This window comes from Pleurodeles waltl, chromosome 3_1, assembly GCF_031143425.1.
Source record: "Pleurodeles waltl isolate 20211129_DDA chromosome 3_1, aPleWal1.hap1.20221129, whole genome shotgun sequence".
Lineage (NCBI taxonomy): Eukaryota > Metazoa > Chordata > Amphibia > Caudata > Salamandridae > Pleurodeles > Pleurodeles waltl.
This window is the reverse complement of record NC_090440.1, coordinates 1789695148-1789720682: the sequence shown is the minus strand read 5'-3', so window position 1 is coordinate 1789720682 and position 25535 is coordinate 1789695148. Positions and strand designations below refer to the sequence as shown.

The 25535-nt window shown below is 43.6% G+C and overlaps 1 protein-coding gene across 2 annotated transcripts in view; it reads right to left on the bottom strand.

The window, feature by feature from the left end:
* The window catches only part of DNAH7 (dynein axonemal heavy chain 7), a 1158398-nt gene that overhangs the window by 821355 nt on the left and 311508 nt on the right, over positions 1-25535 (bottom strand). For both annotated transcript variants that reach the window (XM_069225862.1, XM_069225863.1), the window contains 2 exons: positions 10689-10882; positions 7829-8027 (listed from right to left, as the gene is read on the bottom strand). In XM_069225862.1, coding sequence (XP_069081963.1) covers positions 7829-8027; positions 10689-10882 — 393 coding nt within the window. The remainder of the gene's footprint in view (positions 1-7828; positions 8028-10688; positions 10883-25535) is intronic.

Genomic DNA, 25535 nt, shown 5'->3' with positions numbered 1-25535 from the left:
ATGTAAATTTGATAAAGCTGCGAGTCTGCCATCAAGCTTCAAAATCTCAGCGTGCCACGTTAAACATGAATACATGCTGAATCATTGTCTTTGCTGTTCAGAAAGCCTCGAGCCACAGAAGTTAAAACGACTCGCTGGATTCACAGCTTCTATAAATCCGAGAGGAAATTGTTCAAGTAACACGTGGTTCTTTATTTTGCTACATCTAGAGAGCAAATGTATAATGGGCTCTGGCCGCATGCACGTAGTTTATAAATCTCAGGAAAGTTAATTTGCATCTCAGACAGAACCAGCCCCAAGGTCACTCTTAGGCTAGTGAGGTATCTCATGAACCTGACCCTATACCCCCTGCAAAAAGTGCAACCACTCAGCTGTCAAATGGTGCGATTGCTAGTGGAGTTCCTACCGTGCTGTCAGATGGCCTGCTGCAGTGCAGGACTGAGTCACCGGTTTCTATTTTCTGCAGAGGGTCCTGAGTTTCTGGGTGTTACACACCTGTACCTGCCTCTGGTCAGGAACAAAGACACATCCTGGTTTATAAGCCAATGAAAAACAACTCCTGGCAGCCTAACCCCAACCTGCTGCCGAGTTGGTCTCTGCACTAACCTCCGTCTGTAAAGCCATTCAAGACGCAAAGAGTACCCCACACCTAGATGACTGTTCCACCATGCCCGACAAGCACCTTTTCCTTGTGCCAAAAGAGGCACAATCTCCCCCAAAAGTCACTCCTGCTTATCTAGATTGACATGATTTCCACTCCTTTACCAAACAAGCATTTGCAATGCAATGGGTCTTGCATGTGCTTGAGTTAAAGCTATTAGCGTTGTAAACTCCTCACTGGACTTTTCTTGCCACATGAACTGAAAAGTAAAACAGCTTCACATAAGCAAGCCGACGGCCGCTATTAGCGCAAAGCAAACACACAAAAGGAAACAGAAGTTCGCTTGCAGTGAAACATATCGGCAAAAGTGCAATTGTCCATGTAACCACCAAAAGTGCAATTATCCATTTAACCAGTAAAAGTCCAAATATCCATGTAACAGGGTTGATGTCATGTCTACTACTGCCCAGCGAGATCGTGCTGCCTATGAAATAAAGAGAAAAAGTAGTGCAGAAACCATAAGGAAAACATGGAGGCTCACATGTTTTCAGTAGTTGTCCGGTGCGGTCGAGCCGGGCTAAACACCGGAATAGGCATGATGTATGACGAATTTTAAAAGGCAAGCCCACGAACCAACCAAACTGATGGGCTTAATATAGGCGTGGTTAAAAGCCCACAGAGAGATTACACCAGGCGCAGAGCACTTTGCACTCAACCATAAAATGCAGCAGTCCCTTTATATAGTTAGGGGGAAAGTCTATCAATATTTATCTTCTAGTACTGAAGTAATTAGTAAGGTCACTGAGCTCAGCCTATCCATCACATTGTTTATTTTTTAATTTTGGACATTAATATTCTTCACTGGGAAAAATAAGTGTGCTTGGATCCTAAGGCTCCCATTCTGCTTTTCACAGAGCTGTTAGGCACAAAAAGTGGGTCAGGAATCCAGTGACCCATGCGATAATCTCTCTGGGGAACTCTGTCTTCTTCAACACCAGGAGAGAGAAGTCCAGACACGAGGCTTTCCTACTAGACCCAAGCAAAGTCCCTAGATTTCGACCAATCTCAACGTCTCATTCCCCTGCAAATATAGCAGTCTTAGAGGACACGAACTCACCCCTGCAGGTGAATGTTCCCCATACATGTATGCACAGAACTTCATATATCAATTGTACTTATTTTCTCTAGCCTTTTTAAGTAATAATTAAAAACACATATTTGACCCCTAGCTTCATCTTAACTTTGACTTTGATTTTAATTGCTAGTTAGATGGAGAACCAAATCAGAGGAAGAAATGTTTATCCGTGGTTGGAAATTAGCAATGGTGTCAATAATTACAGGGCTGGAAAAGTAAAACAAATGCATTTGACACAAAATTGCCGATTGTGTTCTGGAATTAAATGGCTCTGGACCATGTTGGCCAGCTAATTCAAACTCCTGGGTGCAAGGAAATGGCTGTTTTACATGTTCACCTCCCCCACGTACATTTTTAGACTGATGCTGCTGTTTCTTTCAACTCTGAGAGTGCACTGAGGCCTGCTAACCAGACCCCAGTGCCAGTGTTCTGACCCCATGCAAAGTATATCTAGAATTGGATACACCCAATTGGCAAGGACTGACTCACTTATAAGTCCCTAGCATATGGTACCCAGGTCATGTAAGGCAGTGCCAACTCAGAGCTGCAGCACTGTTTGTGCCACCCTTCACCTGATAAGACACAAAATGTCTCCCAGTCTGCCACTGCAGACTGGAAGGACAATGTTCTCACTGTCAGTTGGGCTTTAACATTTCAACTAATGTCAAAGCCACCCTGCCCCTTAACATTATATTCAAGTCTCCCCTAAGGAAGGCCTAGAGAGCCCTGTGGCAGGGAGCTACGTTTTATTAAGTGAGGCATTAACTTTTGACTGAAACTACCAAACTGGATCATGAGAGGTATCAAATTAATCATGAAACTAAATGTGATCTGACACTCAGGTCGAAATTAATGTCACTATTATTAGTTGTCCACTTTTAGAAAGGTGACCACTCTGTATTCTGCTCATCCAGCAGGCTCACAAAGGCACACACATACAGACAGCATTCTGACCATGTGGGGAGATGTGTAAATGACTCCCAGGCTCAAGGACAAAGGCAGTGCTGCGGTAGCAAGGTGTCATCTCCTCTGCCAGGATGGCCACTCAGTGGATAGCCAGAAGGCATGCTTCAAAGGGGAAGCCAGCTTTGATGGGCAGCTGGCCTTACACCGGAGTAGGATGTCTTTTGCCCTCGTAGACAGTATGGAGACAGGGCCAGAGATGGGAAACTCACCCACAAACCGGTTCTACGGTGGGAATGTTGTCCCCAAGTAGCCACACCTGTAGGGTGGGCTAAATTACTCCTCTCGATGAGGAAGAGTTGTGCTACCTTGAAGGGGGCTAGAATGTGGCATTCTGGGATAGCCAAATTCCACACATAACAGGACCTTCACCACTAGATAAGAGGAGACCCAGTAGCTAGTGATGGCATGGTCCCCTCAGGGGACTTTCCTAGGATAAATATGGCACCCCTGGCATATAATCCTCAGTACTCACTGGACCTGGAAAAAAAACAGAGAAGAAGACCACTCTGCATCCACTGGAAATGCACAAAGAGAGGTTGCGATGCAGGAGCAACTGCACTGGCTGCACTTTGGGCTAGTGGAGTTTGAACCCTGTTCTGCATGCCTAGCTTGGGTAAATGCTGATCCCCCGCCCCGGTCTGAAGCAGAGACTCCAAGGGTCAGTTGGCCGGGCCCCCAGAACTGCACTGGGGACATTAAAGTTGAAGAAGCTCAGGTTGTATCTCTGGTAGCCACCCCAGATGTTTTGTCACTACCAAATGCCAGGCAACCCCAAAGACAATTCAGAGATAACCAAAAGGTGCACTGGTGTCTGCTGGACACATGAATATTGGTTGTGACCAGATTCGTCACCTGAAAGGGACATCAACCTCCACCAAAGATTAGTAATGGGAACACTGTGTTGCAAAAGCACAAGGTCTGCATCAGCAGCCCTTGGGACCCTGCAGAAAGGACTTCCTGGGACCCCGAAATCTATGGGCAGAGTTGCCCCCACTCACCTGTGGACCAAGGACTCGACCAGATTTCACCCCATGGACTGCACGGCATCAGGAGGATCCTGGAGCATCTTTTAGCTTGCATCTCCTTGCATTAGGACCACTCCATTATCGTCTATGGTGGTCACCCTGTAAAGTTTGGATCTTGCTCTAAAGACACTCTGGTGGTCAGGTATCTATCCAAAGTATCCTCTCTGGCCCCCTGGACCTTTTTCCTGTAGACTTGGTCACCCAACTCGGGCCAGAGTTGTCAAACTAACTTCTTCAGGATTGTATTCCTTTCAAATCTATATCTTCGAAACCCTAGGGGGGATTTTGATAATCATGGTCTTTAAAGATACATAAAAATCTATTCTATTTTTCTAACCTGGTGTCTTGTTTCTTTTGTGTTGTGAGACTTTCTTATTCTGCTGTCTGGTGTTGTTAAATGATTTACACATTGTTTCATTGCTAATCTTTCCTGCTCACAGCCACTGCTACCCAGGGTTGAGCTTAAGGTTGAGTAAGCATACCTGACTGGACCCAAGATGGTATTTGTGAGTGTACTGCGCAGTAGGGCTACCTTGCCATACCATATAGTCAACCCCAAATCCTCACACTGAGCAAACCCCTGTTTGTGGAAGACTCAGAATAATAAGGTATGCAGAGTTTACCACACCTGAAATTTACTGGGTGTGATAAACTTTGAAAACCAGCAATTTTTCCCAGTTACAGCCTGCTGAAATACACTTGGGGTATGGGGTCTTATAAAGCCAGGGTCATGAGGGTAGCTACAAAATCCTCATATTATGCCCCATTCGGAAAAAATTGTAAATGAAAGCAATTATCGCACCCAATGGATTTCAAATCCCGTAGAATACAATCTTACTGGATATGACTCCATTTCAGTCTATGATGATGATGCAAGGGTGAACTGACTGAATAAAGTATTTTTTTTTCATTTTATACACCTCATTTATATACTTATTCCAACTACTTTGGTGAATAGGTTTATGTACGCTACTGCCAAGTAGTGATGTCTGTGCATTCCCACAATGTTATGAATTTGTGCTTGAGCATCACTTGTTCACCGTTGGAGAGTCTGTTTCCCTATAGCTCTACCTGTTTGTTTTTTCGAGTAGTAACTTTCATTTGAATGCACAAAGACCACACACCTAAATTCTAGGAATTACACCTATAAATTGAGAATTTGTGTGCATCTAAAATTATTTGGATCCCTACGGAGGAGGGAGGTAAGGCCTAAATCGGGCCACGACAGAGAAGGTGTGTCAGGAGCATATTGATAAGTAAAATAAGCATTGGCAAAGTCGAAAGGTCTGGCTTGCATTCTCAGTTAAAAGACAGACAAACTGGCTTTGAAAGTGCTCATTAGCTAGTTACCGACTGCAAGTCAGAAATAGTTCCAGGGTGTGCTGAGAACCACAGTATTACGGGGTCCGGATCGGAAGACGTAGCCAGACATACTGAAGGTCAGCAGCTGCCTGGCGGCAGGATCAAATGGAACACCCGATATGCAACGTCAGCAGCCGCCTGGTGGCAGGATTTCAGGGAGTCATTGGGCATGATGACTCCAAGAGAGGCTGGTGGCATGATCGCAGTGAGCTGCCAGGCATGGTGAACACCAGCAGCAGACACGCTTACTGAAGACATAGAAGGCTGCAGAGATATAGAAGACTAAATGTGCAGGCTTCTGTTTGATTATCAAATGAGCGGTGACCACAGCTGTTCCTCTTCTTGTCTCTCATTCTTGTCATGGGAGTCATTTGAGGCACTGTGTCGAGAAAGATAACATCAATAAGCCCCTCAATGGCAAGTGTTGGTGGAGCAACTGGGTCAGGTCCCACAAGCAGGGAGAAAGAGCCTATGATGGGCAGGGGCCAATAGCATATCAGTGGAAGCTGCCACTGTGGGTGCCAGCCCCTAGGAGTTTGTGGAGAGTGGGTGCAAGCAAAGCCGGAACATGATTGTGGCTGTTTGGAGCAGCTGTGATAAGCTTAGGGGTAGGGTGGCTTCAAGCCAACAGGGCTGCAGCAGTGAAGAGTGACAGGAAGGGAGGCCGGCAGAGGAGGGAGCTGACAGGAGCTCTGATTTTGGTATAAAAACCCATGAGCAGAGGCAAGAAAGGTACTCTTACTGTAAAAGCTGCTATGAAACAAAGGAACTACTTGGTGGTACGTCACCAGAAACTTAAAGTCAATAGCACAATGCAACTGTGTGCAAAATACCTTAGGTGTCTGCAGACCCTAGTCAAGCAATGACCAATGGCAAAAAACAGAACACCCTATGGCAGTGGTGCTGGAACAGTTTTCAGAGTAGTAGTGCTGCCATTAATGTTATATCACTGCAGTTACTGAGATAGTAAAAAATCCAAGCGTCGCACAAAATGTAAGTTTAGCAAATATCCCAAGCCCCTTTAGCAGGACAGTGGTAAGGGTTTGTTAAGTAGCTGGTGGTGTTTTTTGAAGCACTGAGTTGTCGTGCACAGTCATTTACAGACACCATATCTTCTATTGAAATGGCTACTAAATTTGAATAGACATGCAGTTTTACTGGTAAAAGTATATAGTCACAACCAATAATGTGTGGAAATAAAGGTTCAGCAAATATTTATCATTTGCTCATCACCACATAAAAGTCTTGATTGGTATTGGGGTCCTATTAAAATCTTTGTTTCCATCACATTTCAGAATTACACAAACATGTGCTTCATTTGTCCTTCCCTAATTGTTGACACATAGTTAATTTACAGGTATTTAAATGTTATTGTGTGTTAGAAAAAAGTTGACATCCTACAGCCTTTTCTTTCACTTCCTGTACCCAAGGACCATTGTCACGTAGGTCACTTTCACAAAATTCTCTCACTTTGTAGTCAGACAAATAAAAGTAAACACCAGTTTACGAATAAGCAGTAATTTGTCAGAAGACAGGTTGAAATCAGGCCTTCGTCTTTGAACTCGCAAGGGGCACCTGCCACCAACCACAGGTGGTGGGGGCGAAGACTGTTGGGGGGTGGCAGGTTTGGGCAGGGAGAGTGAGAATTAAAAATTATAATAAAAAAAAAAACCTTACCTTTCTGACGCTCCTGCTGCCAGCCGCCTCCGTGACGCTCCTTTCTTCCCAGCTCTGGGGCACAAAACAGGCTCCCAATCCAAACGCTGCTCTCATGCAAAAGCAAGCATGAGAGTAGCGTCTGGATTGGCCTGAGTGGGCTGGCGTGAAGCTCACTCAGGCAAAGGAAGCCTGTGCCTTTTCCAACCCGGCTGTGTAACACAGCTGGGTTGGAGAAATGTAAGTGCGCATGTCAGTTTGGCCGGCCTAAGACAAGTGCCCACCACTCGTCCTCCCTGCCATGGCCCCACCCCACCCTAAACTCCCATAGCTCATTCAGACAGTGGAACATTTGTCACTGCTTGACTGAGCAGGGGGGCGACGCTCTTCCGGTATTACGGAGGAGCCACCCCTGGAACTCACAGCAAATATAACAAGATAAATACAAAATTGAAAGGCATTTTTATTGCTCATTCACCTTTTGAACTCCAGCATGATTATTTGTGGGTGTGTTGCAGCACCCCTGCATCCCCACTTCCAGTGCCTGTGCCTATGCCCAATGGATGAAGTTGGCAGACTATAGCCCTTTTCCTTTGTAATACTTTGATTCTGTCTTTTCGGAAATATTGATCAAACGAACTGTTGAAGACCCAGACATAAAAATGACACTAGAAGAAACATCAAGTTCATTTTATCATACAAAATTAAAATTCAAAAAGAATTCACTACAATTCCCCTCTGGAATTTTTTTATAGATGCTTATGAGTGTTTAAAATAACCACTCCATAGAGATTGAAGCATTAGATGAAAACATAAGTGTGCACCCCACACGGCGTTAATGATCTTTTTACGTTGCATCAGCCCCACCTGAACCACATCCCCTTCGAATGTATCAGGTTATAGGTCCAGGAATGGGTGCCTTAAACCACTTTTCTCTGCTATTCTTCTACCTGGAATGACTAGTGTGGATGCAGCTGTTATGTTTCATGGTGCCCCACAGAACCTCTTGGTAAGTAAATAGAACTAACCAAATGTTATGCAGCACATTATCAATTGTAATACTGAGCACAGGAACTATGTTACCTTGTGGACAGACTTGGTCATGGCGGTCTCCAGCTCGAGTAGCCATTTTTCCACTTGGCCTCTAGCTTTCGAAGTTGAAATAGTGTCGGTCAGTTGAACGATTTCACCTTCACTGCTTTTCATATGAGTGATATCTAAGACATCAGTGAATTCTACTTTGGCAATTCCCTCAAAGCATTTTTTCAAATGAGGCTGAACCCTAGAAAATAAAAGATATACATACATACATAACCAGTTTATGTTAACTTAATTTCTGGGACAGGTTAAACCTAGGCTCTGACACACACAACTTTATTTCAACAATCTTCAGCTAAAAGAGAATAATTGCTATCTTTCAACAAGATTCATTTGGTTTCAAATTAATCAAGCCAACAATTACTCATGGGTGACACCTTCATCAGAGCATTTTGGGTGAAGTTCCATTGGAGGAGACATGAGGGAGAGGAAGGTGGTCATCAAGACTACTAAGTTACAGCCTCAACGTGTGAATTCAGTAAACACACTCTGTGCATGTGAATCAAGGCCTCCTTCCTAATCATCAAACTCAAATGTGTATCTAATGGCAGGGACCACTCCGGAACGGGTGGTCAGGATGATGACCTGCCTCTCGCTAAGCACTGGGAAGAGCTCCGCACAGCTTCCAAGCACCTGCCACCTTGACTCACTGACTCAGCCTAAAAAAGTATTTGCCATTTAGGGTAAGAGTCAGGCACCTGGACCATTTAGAGAACAGCAAGACTTAGCCACTGCTGTCTGCTTCCTTCACTACCATCAACACTGCCTCATGTCTCTGGTGGAGCCAGGCTTTTCCTTAGGACTTCCTGACTTCCTAAGCCTGGGTGATGGTTCTGTACTAGTTTTTAACCCAAGTAAACAGATAGCTGTAGCCTGGATCTCTCTGCCTCTAAAGCTGAGGTAGCCTGCATAGCAATCTGGAATGTGGATGGGCAGGTCTACAAACCAATAACCTCATGAGGGCACTATGGGCCTTCACTACAGTTTGGCAGACAGGATACTCCATCACAATCATGACAGATATCCCTTCCTCTGTATTACAAGTGCATTATAACCTATGACACTTGTAAAATATGGCATGGGCTATCAGGTCATAGTGGATGTCCATGAGTCTCTATCAAAGACACACAAGACACTAAGGATAGCCACCAGGGACTAGGACTTGGGAAAACTAACGGTCTGATATATAGTTTTTCCAGATCGGTACTTTATCACAAACATGATGGATGTCCATTCTGCCTTATTACAAGTGCAAAAAGCTATAATGCACATGTAATAAGTCAAACTGGATATCTGTCATGTTTGTGGAGGAGTACACATCTGCCAAACTCTAAATCAGGCTCTAGGTGTTGGAACTGTCATTCTACAACTGGGAGTACCTCCCAAAGGGAGGAATTGGAGGGGGCTAAGCCAAAAGAAGGGATGCAAAATCTTGATATTCCTGTAATCGATACATCTGCCCTAAAAGGGGGCGGGGGGCTGAGAAGGAGATGCTAGCTGATAACAAGGAGGGTTTGATTTGCCCTCATGCTAAACTCTGTGTGGTACATGAAGGCAGCACCTTCCACTTCACACAAACTACGTCTGTTCAAGACCATTTGGATCCTGGGACCTTGGCACTAAAGCAGAAGCACAGGGATCTCCCACGCTTGACAGAGCAACTGTTGACAGATAATTATGTCAGCATCACTAGAGAGGAGCTTTAGCTCTGCCCACTTACCCGGAAGCCAGGAGTACATGGTTTGATTGGGCAGAAGTTGTGTGCTTCCACAAAAACATGTGAGTGGAGCTAAATCATCTCTCTTGCTTGCCCTCCACCAGCTGTGATCATTTTGTTTATTTATCTGGCTGAGGTTGAACTTTCGGGGGCAAACATAACACTATAATGCTGTAAACATGTCTTAGATAAGCACAAATGTGAAGAGGGAAGTCATTAACCTATATAGAGTTTTACGTCTGGCTTGACCTTGCAACTATCACAGTCATCTGATCATTTGCCCTACACCAATATCATTCTAAAGTTCTTTGCTTCCACACAAATACATATTCATTCCCATGCTCTTTACTTGCAGTGCTTCACATTACCATACTACTTTCCTTTAAAGCCAGACCTATTGGCATTGCCAAAGCTTGCTTGAGTACGATGACTGGGGCCTGCATTTTAGTGGTTTTAACTCCTTGTGCTTGATTCTCTTTCCCCCCTCTGACTTCTCCCCACCGATTCAGCACCCTTCCTGGTGATGGGGTCTTCCACGTGACGTTCTGTGGCCTAATGTATTCAAAATGACCAGTTGCCTAGTGCTGGAGGCCTATAGCTCTTTCTCAGATACCAGTAAAAATAAAAATATGTGACAAAAAAAGCCCAGTATATTCCACAAGGTGCCCTCACACAAGAAAGTTAAATCTCTCTAACCACTGCAGAAGACTTTAAAGGTATTATAAACGATACCTGGCAATTTTCAGATCTTTCCATTGCTCAAACAAGAAATTGGCTGTTTTATGGGTAGAGTTACTGGTGATCACTATTGTTAATAGTATCTAATAATTGGAGACTGTTCCAGAGGTGGCCATTTCTGCTCAATGAAATGACATCATGAAAGGCTGACATTGACTGCCGGATGAATTCTAGAAGTTCATTGAAGAGGTAAGGATGGAGAAATTGAGATTGGTAGGACCTTCCATGAACAAGTGTGACAACAATAGAGTGTCTTCTTTTTTATGTATTTCAAACATAGGCAAATGCAGCATAACATTTGAAAGTTTATGTATCCCTGCAAAATCACTCCATTATGGAATTGAAACATAATATTGCTCAAAACATTTTTCATGATCTGCGTAATATTACCTTGTTGGATCCTTTGTTTCCGAAAGAATCTCAAGTAGCTCATCGTTGGATAAAAAGAAGAATCGGGGGAAGTAAAGGCGCTTCTTTTCGAGGTAGTCATTCAGTCCTTTCAGGATGAGTTCTAAAAGTTCATTGGACTTTTTCAATTTATCCAGCATTTTATCTATCATCACCACTGAGAGAACATGCTTGTCCTGGATAGAAAAAAATGAAAACAATATAAATGCTAGACTGCATTTCATTCTTGCACCACAGAACTTCTCCGATTGGTATTTGTTATTTCCCGATTTTGGCATACTTGTCTTCACATTGCTTTGTCTCTGAATAATTGCATTTCAATGTAGACATGAAAAAAGAGAGAGGAGTGCTTCTCTCTCTTGGGTCAATACCCTTACTAATGTAAAATCGATTACTTCCCATTACTTCTTGATACGTATTGTGATCATCCCTCATAACAATTTTGCTATTCTATTACCTTTACAGTATATCCAACTTTATTTTAACATAGCCATGGCCCAGCCCCAAAACACCAGTGTACATGCTTTCCTGTCTTGCTTTCATTTAACATTATGTGTTACCATTTTGAATATGCCAGCTACTCGTTGAACTAATTGTGGTGGTCCTACCTTTCCTAAACTAGGAACCAAGGTCAGACTCAGAGTGTGAACTCAGACAATCTTGATACACACAGGCTGAACTGGGGTGGACAAGCACAAAGCGGGTGGAAATCATCTATTTTTAGGATTACCCTCTATTGATACAGGCGAGTAGAGGGAATGAAGAATATGACAACCTTATTGAAATGGGCTGGGATCACACAGCACATCAGGTCACATCGTCTGCTGATGCAACCGTATTACAAGCCATGATGTCATTCATGGCTACGGTATAACCATTACTCACAGTAAATTTTACAATCCCAATTTACAAAAGTGGGACATAAAAAGTGTTAGTAACCAGGGCCACATTGCTTTCCATTTCAAAGAGCAAAGCGTATTCAAAAGGGAGTCATTGGAATAACAACTGATCCTGCTATTCCAAGCTGCAGGAACTCAGGTCCACCGTCACTAAACAGTCTTCCTGATAATCATACGAGATTTTCTCCCATCTGTACCTTTTGGAATCACGGACTAGGAGTGACCTACCTGATAATGAATGAATGAATGACAATAATCAATATTCGGCTCTAAATACTTTACAGTGCCAGCACTAAAAGACTGTTTCTACTTATTACCATTTTTGAGCTAGGATTCAGGTTCACACTATTGATTTAATTAGGATTACCCGAAGCCCTCCTATATCAACCTATCATCGCTAGGGAATGGGGCATCAAGAATGGGAGGTTTGTTTTGATCCCTCAGAGAGCTCCTTGTTGTGGGGGTGGGAGCAGTATGATGCCCCCACAGGTGGGTGGAACCAAGGGAGGGTGGGGGTAAAATGGACTGGGAATTGCACATGAAAAAAAAAACTAAAAATGCACTCCTTAAGCAACAACATGAGTCAGGAAGGCCTAGAAGGCTGCAGGATGATTTGGGGGCAAACAGATAACATCATAAGACATTAAGAGGGTCATTCTGACCCTGGCGGCCGGTGGCCGCCAGGGCCACCGACCACGGGAGCACCGCCGACAGGCTGGCGGTGCTCCAATGAGCATTCTGACCGCGGCGGTTCAGCCGCGGTCAGAAGCGGAAAGTCAGCGGTCTCCCGCTGACTTTCCGCTGCTCATTGGAATCCTCCATGGCTGCGGAGCGCGCTCCGCAGCCATGAGGATTCTGACCCCCCCTACCGCCATCCAGTTCATGGCGGGAAAGCCGCCATGAACAGGATGGCGGTAGGGGGGGTCGCGGGGCCCCTGGGGGCCCCTGCCGTGCCCATGCCAATGGCATGGGCACGGCAGGGGCCCCCGTAAGAGGGCCCCAAAATGTATTTCACTGTCTGCCTTGCAGACAGTGAAATACGCGACGGGTGCAGTAGCACCCGTCGCACCTTCCCACTCCGCCGGCTCGATTACGAGCCGGCATCCTCGTGGGAAGGTCGTTTTCCCCTGGGCTGGCGGGCGGTTTAACTGGAACCGCCCGCCAGCCCAGGGGAAAACTCGTAATACCCGCCGCGGTCTTTTGACCGCGGCGCAGTAATTTGGAGGGCGGGATCCTGGCGGGCGGCCTCCGCCGCCCGCCAGGGTCATAATGAGGCCCTAAGATTCTTACTTGGCATCCACAGACAATCATCAGATTAGAAGATCCAGCAATTTACCTGTGGAGCTTAAGGAAAGCCCTATGATTGCTGAACTTTCTGTGGTAAGTTCTAGGCTCTCTCTTCACCCCTTGGTAAGCAGGACAGCTTGCTGTGCTTTCTAGAAGGAGCTGAGGAAGAGTTCACTCTGGTGACAGTTTTGTTTGAAAGGGTAGTGCTGCCTTATCTTGTTTATGTTTTATATTTCTGTTGAGTTGCTCACCGTGCTGAAGTTGTGCATCCTTTGGCGCCTGGAAGGGGTTTACGTAACAATGGGTATTAATGTGTGAGGAACAACAGCATTTTCAAGAATAAAACGTGTTGTTACTGAGGTTCGCCCTCCGGGCTGTTTATTTTATGCCTACAACCCAACATTCTTTATTCAGTGATCTTTCCCGCGGGTTTATTCACCTCTTTCTGTGAACGTGTTCTGGTCTGGTGTGCTGTTTTCAATAAGAGAATAGCTGTGGATTTCTTGCTTCCGCGTCTCCGTTCCTCTTCCTTCTCTAGGCCTGTCTGGGAATTCGCTTCTTCTCCCCTGTCGATGCTCAGCACGGACGTCTCTCCGTATTGTTAAGAGGTAGAAGCCCTGGACATTATAAACGGCTGCATCTATCTTTCTTTTCTTGTATTTAAAGCTGCAAGGCCGGTACTTCATTTGTTAAGTTCTCGCTTTCTGACAGGGGCGGTTCGATACTGACCCTCTGGAGGGAGAATTTTTCTTTTTTTTATTGTTCCCTCCTGTATTGTTTTTTGTTTAAAGAGAAGGGATAGAAGTTAAAAAAAGAACTGTTGATAATCATATGATATTTTAAGGAGAAAATGAGTAACGAAATGGGATCTGAATGGGTTGGCTGCTTTTTTGTTTCCGTGTTCTTAAAAAAACAAAAATAAGAACAAGCATTTGTAATGCAATGGGTCTCGCGTTTACTCGAGTTAAAGCTACTAGCGTTGAAAACTCCTAACCGGACTTTCCTTGCCACAAAGTGAAAATGAAAAGTAAAACAGTTTGCTCGAAGTGAAACATATTGGCAAAAGTGCAACTATCCATGTAACAGGGTCGATGTCATGCAAAGTGCTTGACTACTGCCCAGCGAGATCACCATACCGAAAACACGGAACCTCGTATGTTTTCAGTAGTTGGCAGGTGTGCTCGAGGTGGGCTAAACACCGGAAAAGTCATGACATATGCTTGCCTTTCACTAATTAAATCAAGCGAATTTTAAAAGGCAAGCCCAGGAACCAACAAAACTGATGTGTGTGACGTGGGTGGGGTTAAAAGCCCACAGAGAGATTACACCAGGGAAAGAGCACTTTGCGCTGGACCCTAAAAAAGGAAGGGAAATAAGTCCTTGGGGGCATTAACCTGGACACCTTTAGTTCCTATTTTAAGATATTTAAGAATTCCTAACTGTGTCCTTGCTGTAATTCATAATGCAACACAAAAATCACTCCACAAAGAGACATCACTGCTCTAAGGACAATAATGATAAGAAGGTGGGTAAGAAACAAGGCACTGTTCCTCTTTCTCCTCCCTCTAGGTTTAAATTATTTAATGAACAAATGCAGTACCTGGTTTCTTTCTTGACTGTGTGTCTTCAGAAATCTAAGGAAGGGTGCTGTCAGTCTTTATTCGCATTCTTCTGATACATCCTTTACTTTGAATATTTCATCGCCATTTTTGTGTCATTTTGGCCTTTGCCGGAGTATGACAAAGATTCTCAGGTGCCTGATCCCACTCCAATGACCAAATTCATTAAAAAATCAGAGCCTGACTATGCTTTTCAGATTCCCATGGAAAATTAAATGCCTGGAATACATTCTGGACTTTTCCAACAGTTACAATTTCAGCCACTTCTTGTTTTGGAATAAAGAAATAATGGATCAGCTTCATAAAGAGCTAATTAATCTGGAAAAGGCTGAGCTTCCAAAATTTCTGACAAGTATGTATCCTTTGGCCATGGAGGGCATGGAGCTGCCTTAGTCAATTAAAGCAGATCTAATGCTGGCAAATGTGACTGCGTTTTCCACATTTATTTTGGAGGAGGTGACAGTAGCGGATCTTGTGGCTTTTAAGGTGGACACTTCCCCAAAGAAGCAGTTTTGTGGTGTAAACCGTGCTGTGAGGACAGCTGTTTGTATGGTTTATGCATTTCAGCTAACTGTTAAGGATTTTCATGCCATCACAGAGGCTATTCAGGAGGGAGAGGTTGTTCTTAGCTACTATCACACATGAAAATTCATCCAAGATTCCACTCAGATTTCACTTGTGATATAATGAAGGCCACTGCCTTCTCCACAGTCTCCAGTATTTCAGTCCATTGCCATATTCATCTTAGAGATTGGAAAGCAGAAGGGGCCTAGGAGGCTGGTCTACCCCATTTACTGTTCTCTGGTAGCTGCCTGTTTGGGGATAGGCTTAAGAATATGCTTAGCAGGGCATTGTAGAATCATAAATATGCCAGATTATTTAAAACTCGGATGAAGCCTGATCCTCTGTGCAGACCATCAAAAAGTAGGTATCAAATCAAAGAGGTTTCTAATTCCAGACTGCACTGAATAATTGTAATAATCACTTTACATTTAGAGGCCTGAGCACTACACTTCCTCCTCTAAAACCTAAGAAACATGTTATGGAGACCCTGCATGGGCTGCTTTTCATATTTTTATCAAATTCTCAGGAAGCTGTTTTGGACATTTGGGTACTGCAAATAACAGAACAAGGATAATAGTTGGATATTCTTTGGAGTCCAAGAAGACCTTCCAGACTCATCTCCAGTTCATCGTTCCTATGCTCCTGATCCAGTAAAGCATCAAGCTTTCACTCTGGAGAACCTAGGTCTGCTAACAACGAAATCAACCTGTCCTGTTCCAAAATCTCAAGAAAAGCAACCGTTTTATTCCACTGAGTGTCTGGGTCAAAAATCATCATCAGGGGACTTCAGGAGGATAATCAGTCTGAAGAACCTGAATCAGTTTTTGTGGATGACTCAATTCAAAATTGAAACAGAGTGAATTATGCCATTAAAGGCAAATGGACGATGGCATTAGATGTCAAGGGTGCTGACTGTCATACCAGCATTCTCAACACTGGCAATTCAGAGATCTCACCTTTGACTTAACATCCTCTGCAAGAGTATTCATGAAAGGGTTAACAACAATAGCTCTTTTTCACAGCAGAGGGAGTTTTGTTCATCCTTCCCTTGACTAATGGATAGTCCACTCATCTTCAGAGGCCATTCTTCAGGAACGTAATTATTGGTTTGTGATGGATCATAGGTTTCTGATCAATCACATGGACGTCTACTCACAAACTGCATTTTGTAGTACATTTAGTAGTACTACAATAGTACTACTCGGGTTTGACAAAATGCTAGTCATAAATACACATGCAGATGTCTAAGTCTATCCTGTCTTTTCTGTACAGAGATATCCCCCCTTTAGTGCAGAGTCGCAGCACATGTACACATACATTTTTGTTGTAAATGTGGGAAGGATGGGGGAGTCGTCATAAAATTACTGCTTAATGGAAAGTGTAAGGAGGGGATAAGTGAAGGCTAGACAGGGATTTAGGGCGGGACATCCATGTCGTAGTTTTTGGATTTCTCTTTTGCAGAATGAACCTCTCTGAAAGTATTCTACAAAAGTGTTTATCTTTCTGTTCTTTATCTTCATTTCCACATTACAGGCATTGTGTTTTTTTGTGGTACTTTGAGCTCGTTTCCACTTGAGTCCTTTCATTTGTCACCTTCTAGAACATTGGAATTTGGCACAACAGAACCTAGAGCATCTGGTACCAGTAACAAACTAGATTTAGGAGCAATTGCAATGGTGGATTAATTCCACAAACATAGCCATTGTAATTACCTTAGCTATGCATGCATCTTCCTTTGATTCTAACTATAGATGCGAGCAGAGTAGAGGAGAGTAGGGTGCAAATCTTGGACACCAAGTAATTCAGGGAGATGATTCCAGAGAAGTGCATCCACTCTTCGAATTGGAAGGTGTTGAAAGTGTTTTTTCTTGTAGTTTTCTAATTTTCTCAGCTCCCACAAAATCAAGTGGTGTTAGTAGAACAGATCACATAGTGACAAAGCCCTTTTTCAACAAGCAGTCAAGAATAGATACTCAATCTCTAGCAGAATTAACATATCATATAGTCAGTTGAGTGGAGCATTATCTAATCTCTGTCAGCAGGCCACACTGGGGGAAAAGATAATGTTTTAGCAGCCAAATCAAGCAGAGTTTTTCCTCCTTCCCATGATTTCGGTCTAGTCCCTCATATATGCGGGGGAATATGTTAAAGTTTGGAATACAATAATTAGATCTTTTCACCAGTGCAGAGAATTATATGTTCCCCAAGTTCCTTTTCAGGTTTCAGGAAGAGGGTTGTTGGGGAATGTTTGCTTTAACAATCCATTGCCCCCCTATACGCTTGTATATCTTTCCTCCCTTTCCAATATTCACCAAGTTGGCAGCTCTCCTTAGGCAGGAGAAGGTAGTTTTGATTTTGGTATCCCCCTTTCGGCCAAGATAGGCTGGTTCCCATTATTCAGAATGACATCCACATTGCCAGAATGGCTCCTTCCAGTACATCAATGCCCTGTTGGATCCCTTAGCTGTGTGTCTAAGGACAAGACAGACAGCATGACTGATGAGAGGAGGTGTTTGAAGATGGTGGGTCTCTCCTAAATTGTAGCTTAATCTCTGCAGAAGTCTAGAAGGCTAACTACTACTAGGCCCTAGGATAAATCTTTGAATCCTTCAGACTATCACTTGAGGAGGATACTTTATTTTCTTCAGGATTAATTCAATAAGGGTTTTGCAGTTGTTGTTCTAAAGATCCAGTGAGCATCAATAAAAAACAATTAGAGCGGTAAGTGCTATTCATGAAATGGATTCCTAAGACAATAGACTATTAAAAAGGATTTTCATTTATTAGACCATTAGTTAAGCAAACAGTTCCTTCCTGGGATCTCCTGTTGGTATTTAAGGCTATCTGGTCCCAACCCTTTGATGCCCTTGCTGATGTGAAACATCTCAGACTGAAGGTTTTCTTTGTTGGTACCTGCAACATCAGCTTATAGGTTGGGTTAGTTTGGTTCATTTAGCATTTGACCTCCCTATTTGAGACTTTTCCCAGATAGATTGATTCTTGAGGTAGGTCCAGGGTTCTGTCTTAAGGCGATGTCTTTCATCGGGAGCAGGAAATAAGCTATCTTTCCTTATTTCCAGTGCCTTCTACTCCTTGAAAGGGAGCCCCTGCATGCACCTGATGTTCTGAGGTGAGTCAAGATCTCCTTTTCAAGAACACATGATTATAGGCAGTGTGAGAATCAGTTAGTCAATTCTGGTATGTTTTAACATGGACAAAAAGCTCCAATTGTGACTTTGAGTAGCTCGTTTAAATCTTTCAATTTTATGGCCTATGCTTAGGATAAACCTTTACTAGTGGTGGCACATTGCAGGTCTTAATTGGGAATGTGCATCATCATGGATAGTAGCTTGTGGAGCCTTAATTACAGACATTTGTAACGTAGCCACCTGGGCAATTCATCTATGTTTGTCTCACATTAATGGTTGGATATGGGGAAAATACCAGTCATTGGAGTTTGCTCCCAGGGCATTAGCAACTGCTATGAACTAGATGACTGATTTTGACTTGTTAAAGGTATGTTTATACATCTGTTGGGAATTTTGGTGCTCTGGGAATCAGGTTGCTATTTAGTGTTCTGATATCCAGAGAGATCACAATGATTGCAGGTTGTTTCATTCTTCCTTCAGGATGTGGCTGTTATGCTATTGCTAGAGATAGAGCACAGTTCAAAATGGAACTGTTTTAATTTGTACTGATTAAACAAGGGGTTTCTGTAGGAAGCTGGCCTGATGTGTGCTGAGCACCTATGGTGTTATCACCTTATACCAGGTCCAGGTATCCCCCATTACTGAAGTGTAGGCAGTGTCTTGGAAGCCAGGGCTCTCTAGACATAGTTGTGGATGAGCAGCCAAGACTTTTCTAGGAGACATGTAAAGCTTATGCAACACCACTATACAGGGAGTGCAGAATTATTAGGCAAGTTGTATTTTTGAGGATTAATTTTATTATTGAACAACAACCATGTTCTCAATGAACCCAAAAAACTCATAAATATCAAAGCTGAATATTTTTGGAAGTAGTTTTTAGTTTGTTTTTAGTTTTAGCTATGTTAGGGGGATATCTGTGTGTGCAGGTGACTATTACTGTGCATAATTATTAGGCAACTTAACAAAAAACAAATATATACCCATTTCAATTATTTATTATTACCAGTGAAACCAATATAACATCTCAACATTCACAAATATACATTTCTGACATTCAAAAACAAAACAAAAACAAATCAGTGACCAATATAGCCACCTTTCTTTGCAAGGACACTCAAAAGCCTGCCATCCATGGATTCTGTCAGTGTTTTGATCTGTTCACCATCAACATTGCGTGCAGCAGCAACCACAGCCTCCCAGACACTGTTCAGAGAGGTGTACTGTTTTCCCTCCTTGTAAATCTCACATTTGATGATGGACCACAGGTTCTCAATGGGGTTCAGATCAGGTGAACAAGGAGGCCATGTCATTAGATTTCCTTCTTTTATACCCTTTCTTGCCAGCCACGCTGTGGAGTACTTGGACGCGTGTGATGGAGCATTGTCCTGCATGAAAATCATGTTTTTCTTGAAGGATGCAGACTTCTTCCTGTACCACTGCTTGAAGAAGGTGTCTTCCAGGAACTGGCAGTAGGACTGGGAGTTGAGCTTGACTCCATCCTCAACCCGAAAAGGCCCCACTAGCTCATCTTTGATGATACCAGCCCAAACCAGTACTCCACCTCCACCTTGCTGGCGTCTGAGTCGGACTGGAGCTCTCTGCCCTTTACCAATCCAGCCACGGGCCCATGCATCTGGCCCATCAAGACTCACTCTCATTTTATCAGTCCATAAAACCTTAGAAAAATCAGTCTTGAGATATTTCTTGGCCCAGTCTTGACGTTTCAGCTTGTGTGTCTTGTTCAGTGGTGGTCATCTTTCAGCCTTTCTTACCTTGGCCATGTCTCTGAGTATTGCACACCTTGTGCTTTTGGGCACTCCAGTGATGTTGCAGCTCTGAAATACGGCCAAACTGGTGGCAAGTGGCATCGTGGCAGCTGCATGCTTGACTTTTCTCAGTTCATGGGCAGTTATTTTGCGCCTTGGTTTTTCCACACGCTTCTTGCGACCCTGTTGACTATTTTGAATGAAACGCTTGATTGTTCGATGATCACGCTTCAGAAGCTTTGCAATTTTAAGAGTGCTGCATCCCTCTGCAAGATATCTCACTATTTTTGACTTTTCTGAGCCTGTTAAGTCCTTCTTTTGACCCATTTTGCCAAAGGAAAGGAAGTTGCCTAATAATTATGCACACCTGATATAGGGTATTGATGTCATTAGACCACACCCCTTCTCATTACAGAGATGCACATCACCTAATATGCTTAATTGGTAGTAGGCTTTCGAGCCTATACAGCTTGGAGTAAGACAACATGCATGAAGAGGATGATGTGGTCAAAATACTCATTTGCCTAATAATTCTGCACTCCCTGTAGTCACACGGCACTCTCACACATGAAAGAACCACACAGTGTTACAAAAATAAAGGTACTTTATTATAGCAACACAAATACTAGAATACTGGAGTAAATCCCCCTAATGGAGGTGAGTAACCCCACTAATATATAAACATTAGCAATCAATAAACAGCATAGAAAGCAATAAGCATTGGTAAAAGTAACAGCAAATACCGAGGGTCCTAGGGGAGGGCCAAAACATATACTAAAATAAAGTGGAATGTGAAAGGCAGTCTCCCAACCAAGGAAATGGATTCAGTAGAGGGGAGGTGGAGGAACTAGGAACCCCAAGAGGTGAGTACCAGAGTGACTCCCAGCGACCAGGAGAGAAAAGAGGTAAGTACCTGGTTTCCCCAAAACCAACAGGAGGACTTTGGAAAAGGATTATGCAAGACTCAACCAAGACTGGAAGAACTGAAAGGTGGATCCTGACAGAAGAGGACCTGCAAAGGAAGGGGACCAAGTCCAGTTCGAAATGAAGTGTCCAGTTGTGGCAGGAGCCACTAATCACCCTTCTGTGGATGCAGAACCCGGTCCACGGTGGACGAAGAAGGTCAGCAGTGCAGCAAAGGAGCCCAAGAGGAGTCCTAGGAGTGATGCTGGAAAACCACCATCAAGCCTTGGCAAATGCAAGAGACAAAAGAAGTTTTGCGAGGCTGAAGAGGACCAGCAAGGTCCAGGGGACTCGACCCATAGAGGAGAGTCCGGGATGACTCTCAGCAGCTGGGAGAGTCACAAGAAGAGGAGGCAACCCCCACAAGCAACCCACTGGCAGCAGGCACAGGAGTCGCAGTGAGGCCCACTCTGCACACCTGCAGGTGTGCTTCACATTGCTGGAGCAGCATGCAGGAGACTGTGCTTTGCAAGAAGGGGTTCTGGGGGCCGGGGCTACACAGAGATGAAGATCCCTTGGTGGTGGAACAATTAAGCCTTTGTAGCTGCAAGAGTCACGGTGCACAGGGGTACTGTCCTGCAAGGAGAGGCAAGGGCTTACCGTCTCCCAAGTTGGACAGCTGGCAGAGAGGACCAAGGGGACCACTCCAGACCACCACCTGTGATGCAGGATCCATGCAGTTCCAAGAGGGCAGACCCACACAGCAGTCATTGCAGTTGGTGCCTCCAGATGTAGGGGAGTGACTCGCCGCCCTCAGAGGATCCACAGTTGGGGAAATGTTGCAGTTGCTGGAATGAGCAGGAGAAACAATGTTGCAGAGCAGAGTCATCGCTGTAGTTGCAGACTGTCAGTTCCCAGATAGTGCAGTTGCAGTCCCAGTGACCAGAAGATGAAGTAAACGATGCAAAGGAGTCCTTCTGGAATCTTGCACATCAAATCTGAGAACCCACCCAAGAGGAAGACCCTACATAGGCCAGGAAGGGGAACTGGCCACCTAGCAGGGTGACCACCTATCAGGAGGGGGCTGTGACGTCACCTATCTGACCTGGCCACTCAGATGGTCCCAGGGGCATCTGCCCACCTTGGATTCAAGATGGCAGAATCAAGTAGACTTCCCTTTACTTTGTCCAGTTTCGTGCCAGAGCAGGAAGGCAGAAACCTGTCTGAGGGGTGGCAGCAGCGTGGACTGCCCGGAAACCCCTCAGAAGACCGGTAGGAGCAATGCTGGGGGTCCTCTAAGGAGCCCCCAAAGGGCATGGAATCATACAACCAATACTGGCAACAGTGTTAGGGTATGATTCCGACATGTTTGATACCAACCACGCCCAGTCACCAATCACCAAGGTCCTCGTTAGGAGGATCGCAGTGAAAAACAGTCAAAACACATTGACAGTAGGCAAAAAGTGGGGGTAACCATGCCAAAAAGAGGGTACTTTCGTACAGTTACCAAGAAACATACTTTGAAAGCCCCTCTAGCTTAGTACCACCAAATATGAGGACGTGTGGACTGCGGACTGCGATTACTGCTGCTGAACTGAACTGGACTAGAATCACAAGTATTACAGTAATTTCGTAACACTATCACTGGAAGGTTCACTGAACAATTCTTTAAAAAATACTTTTTTTTTTTTTTGCACAGGGCAAACTATTTACTCCTTTGAATGCATGTAGTGGCAAAGAGAAGTAGTTTCCATTTGCTTATTCACTGGTTTCCAGTCCCTGTTGTTGTGGCAGCCTCCCCTTCTCTCTCTCGTACTTACATAGAGTCAGATTTAAATGTTTTTACTCTGGCTCACCTCTTTCTTTGACAGAAATATTTTTTCTCAGATGGGGGCTTATTCTTCCCTATTGTTCCAGGCGTCGTTTATTTCTCCCCTACATGGTTTGCAAAGGGTGTATGCCACATGATATTGTCTGCTACTTGCATTCTGCAATTTGAAGTTTCACTTTTTACTGTTATACGTTTAGGCTTAAAAGCCCACAATGAGCAATGAGTGAGTGTGTGTGTGTGTGTGTGTGTTTGTGTGTATTTATATATATTATTATTATTATTATTATTTTTTTTATGGTGTAACTTATAACATGCTGGCTATGTCACAAACACCCTGCCGATGGTGGCAATTCTGTATCCATGTGTCCAGCCTGTATGAGGGCCATAGGATGTGCATTGTAGGTTGACACATAGGAATGGAACTTTCAAAATGAGACTAGAAGTACACCATAACCTATTTTCCAGGACTTTAAATATGACCTATTGGGACACATACATCTACAGCCCCACTCAGGGTTCCTTGTTAATTATGCAGAGAGATACAGGGCCAAAATGAATGATTTTGTCTGGTATATCCTTCTGAAGTAACAGGAGTTTTAGATAAATTCCCAGGAATGGAAAATAATCAACAGGGCCCAAAATTACAGGGGTCCTTTAAGGAATATTTTTCCTGGTTCTGGGAAGTTTATTGCTGATGTTTATCACCTGCTCCATGTAAGTGGTAAGTGTCAGCAGGCGGGTCAGTGTGGATTGGGGTGGTTTGGCTAGGGAACGGAGAGGGGTTATAGGATGGTGGGGAGACTGTGGACTTTCTGGGGGGAGCATTGTCTGCACCCTCCTTGTAGTGCTGGAGGAGACAGACTGGGCCCTGGGGCCGAATTGTACCTCGAACTGCAGCCCCTCGCCCTCTCTTAGCCATGATTTTATCAGTTCTGGCATTTCATATGTATCTTAGTAATGATTCAAAGAACACTGATCCTTGCACTACATAGGAAATAATGTGTAGGATTGGACTAATGGAATTTATTTTACTGTAACTTCTATGTGGACAGTGAAATTAATCTACTACTTGTTTATCCACTTCCATGATGCCATTTCCTGTGATCTCCTATGGGTCAAAGGTGGAGTGATGTCATGGTGTCACTTTGTGTAGTAACACTAGAGTCACAACTGAGGACACAAATTGTTTCTAGAATTAATTTGCATTTATTGATACATTAAATTGCAATATGTTTAACCATTACTTATATTTGTGCTCATTATATTTTACACTTAAATTTAGTGAAACTTGTGACATGTTTTCAATTAACTATAGTTAGCATATATATATATATATATATTGAACACTATCATGAGTAGGTCTAGGTGCCGGACGCCTTATTAAAGTCAACACTGCATTTTTGGTTGGTGTGCAAAACTGTCATTCTGTTTCATTCACCAAAGTCACCATTAAACGTTATGGTTTTTTAGCCTAGTTTTAAGACCTTAGTGTAGCAATTAACTGGTTTAGACAATGATTCTTAGCACCTGCACACGATGGGAGTTAGAGGAGGTGAAAACTCCTTTGTGAGATATTTCGAAGGCCACGATGGTGACAAACCAGTCATTGTATTATTCGAGAGAAAGACTGACAACAATTATGTTTGTAGCACCTATTTTTAATAGTTCTTACTTGGTGGGAACCTGTAGAATATATCTCTCTGATTTAATTTCATGTTTTAACTGCGTGGAGCTTTTTAGTCACTCAGGAGATTTCTAGGGGGACATACCTTTCCCTCTCTTGAGACCCAATGCTTATGTTTCTGCTCATAGACTTTCTTTCTAAAGCAAGTGCATTTCACCTTTTCTTGATTGGAACCTTCATATGGTTCTAGTTTCAATGCTATATGTGCTGACACCACCTGCTTCAAAACTTTCCAGTTTACCCACAACCTTAGCTTAGCATAAGGGAGTTTCCTTTATGGGAACAGAATCTTAACTCACTTTGCATATGCTGTCTTTCATAAAACATAATTGTATTTGTTGAATTGAATTGCCTGGATTATATTCATACATGCTGTATTCAAGTGACCACTGATCAGTGGCGTAACATAGGCCCCTGCAGTCCCCGTGAGCAGGGGGACAGAGGTCCAGGGGACCCCCTCAGTACAGTAGAGAGCTCCTAAGTCCAGAGAGGGGCCCCTCAATGAACCTTGCAGAGGGCCCCCTTAATTTTCGTTACACCACTGCCACTGATTTATGACATTTGGAAATTGCAACTTTACTAATTTGTTAATAAACCTTCATGGTTTGCAAATTTACTCCTTTCTGTTTTTACTATGGAGCAAAATGGGATTAATTGTGATTGAAATGTTGAAATAGGCGACTGTAAGCCTCAGTTCGAGATCACAGTCCATCGAAGGATGTGCAGCGCTGACTGGAGACTGTGGCTAGCTTGCACAGTGTAAATACCATCATTAGCTTTCCATGCTATTAACGATCATATGTTGTCTCTTGCTCCAATGTCATCAGGGGTTAAAGGTCAAGTGGTGTCACTGCATATGATGTTGTATAGAGTCAAAGAGCATGTGATATCACTTCTGCTACCCCTAACATTTTGATGAGTCGACGTCCCTGTTGCAATATCTTGCACAGATGTGGTCAAAACATCATTGCTGAAGAAAGGCGTTGCTTCCATGCACCACTTGACAGCCAGTGATTGTTCCAATATTTCTGATTGTGTGTCTTACTTATTCTAAAAAGTGTCATGTTATGGTTTACTCTTTCCATTTTGTAAATGAATGGTTTCCTGGAAATAGGAGATACACAAGG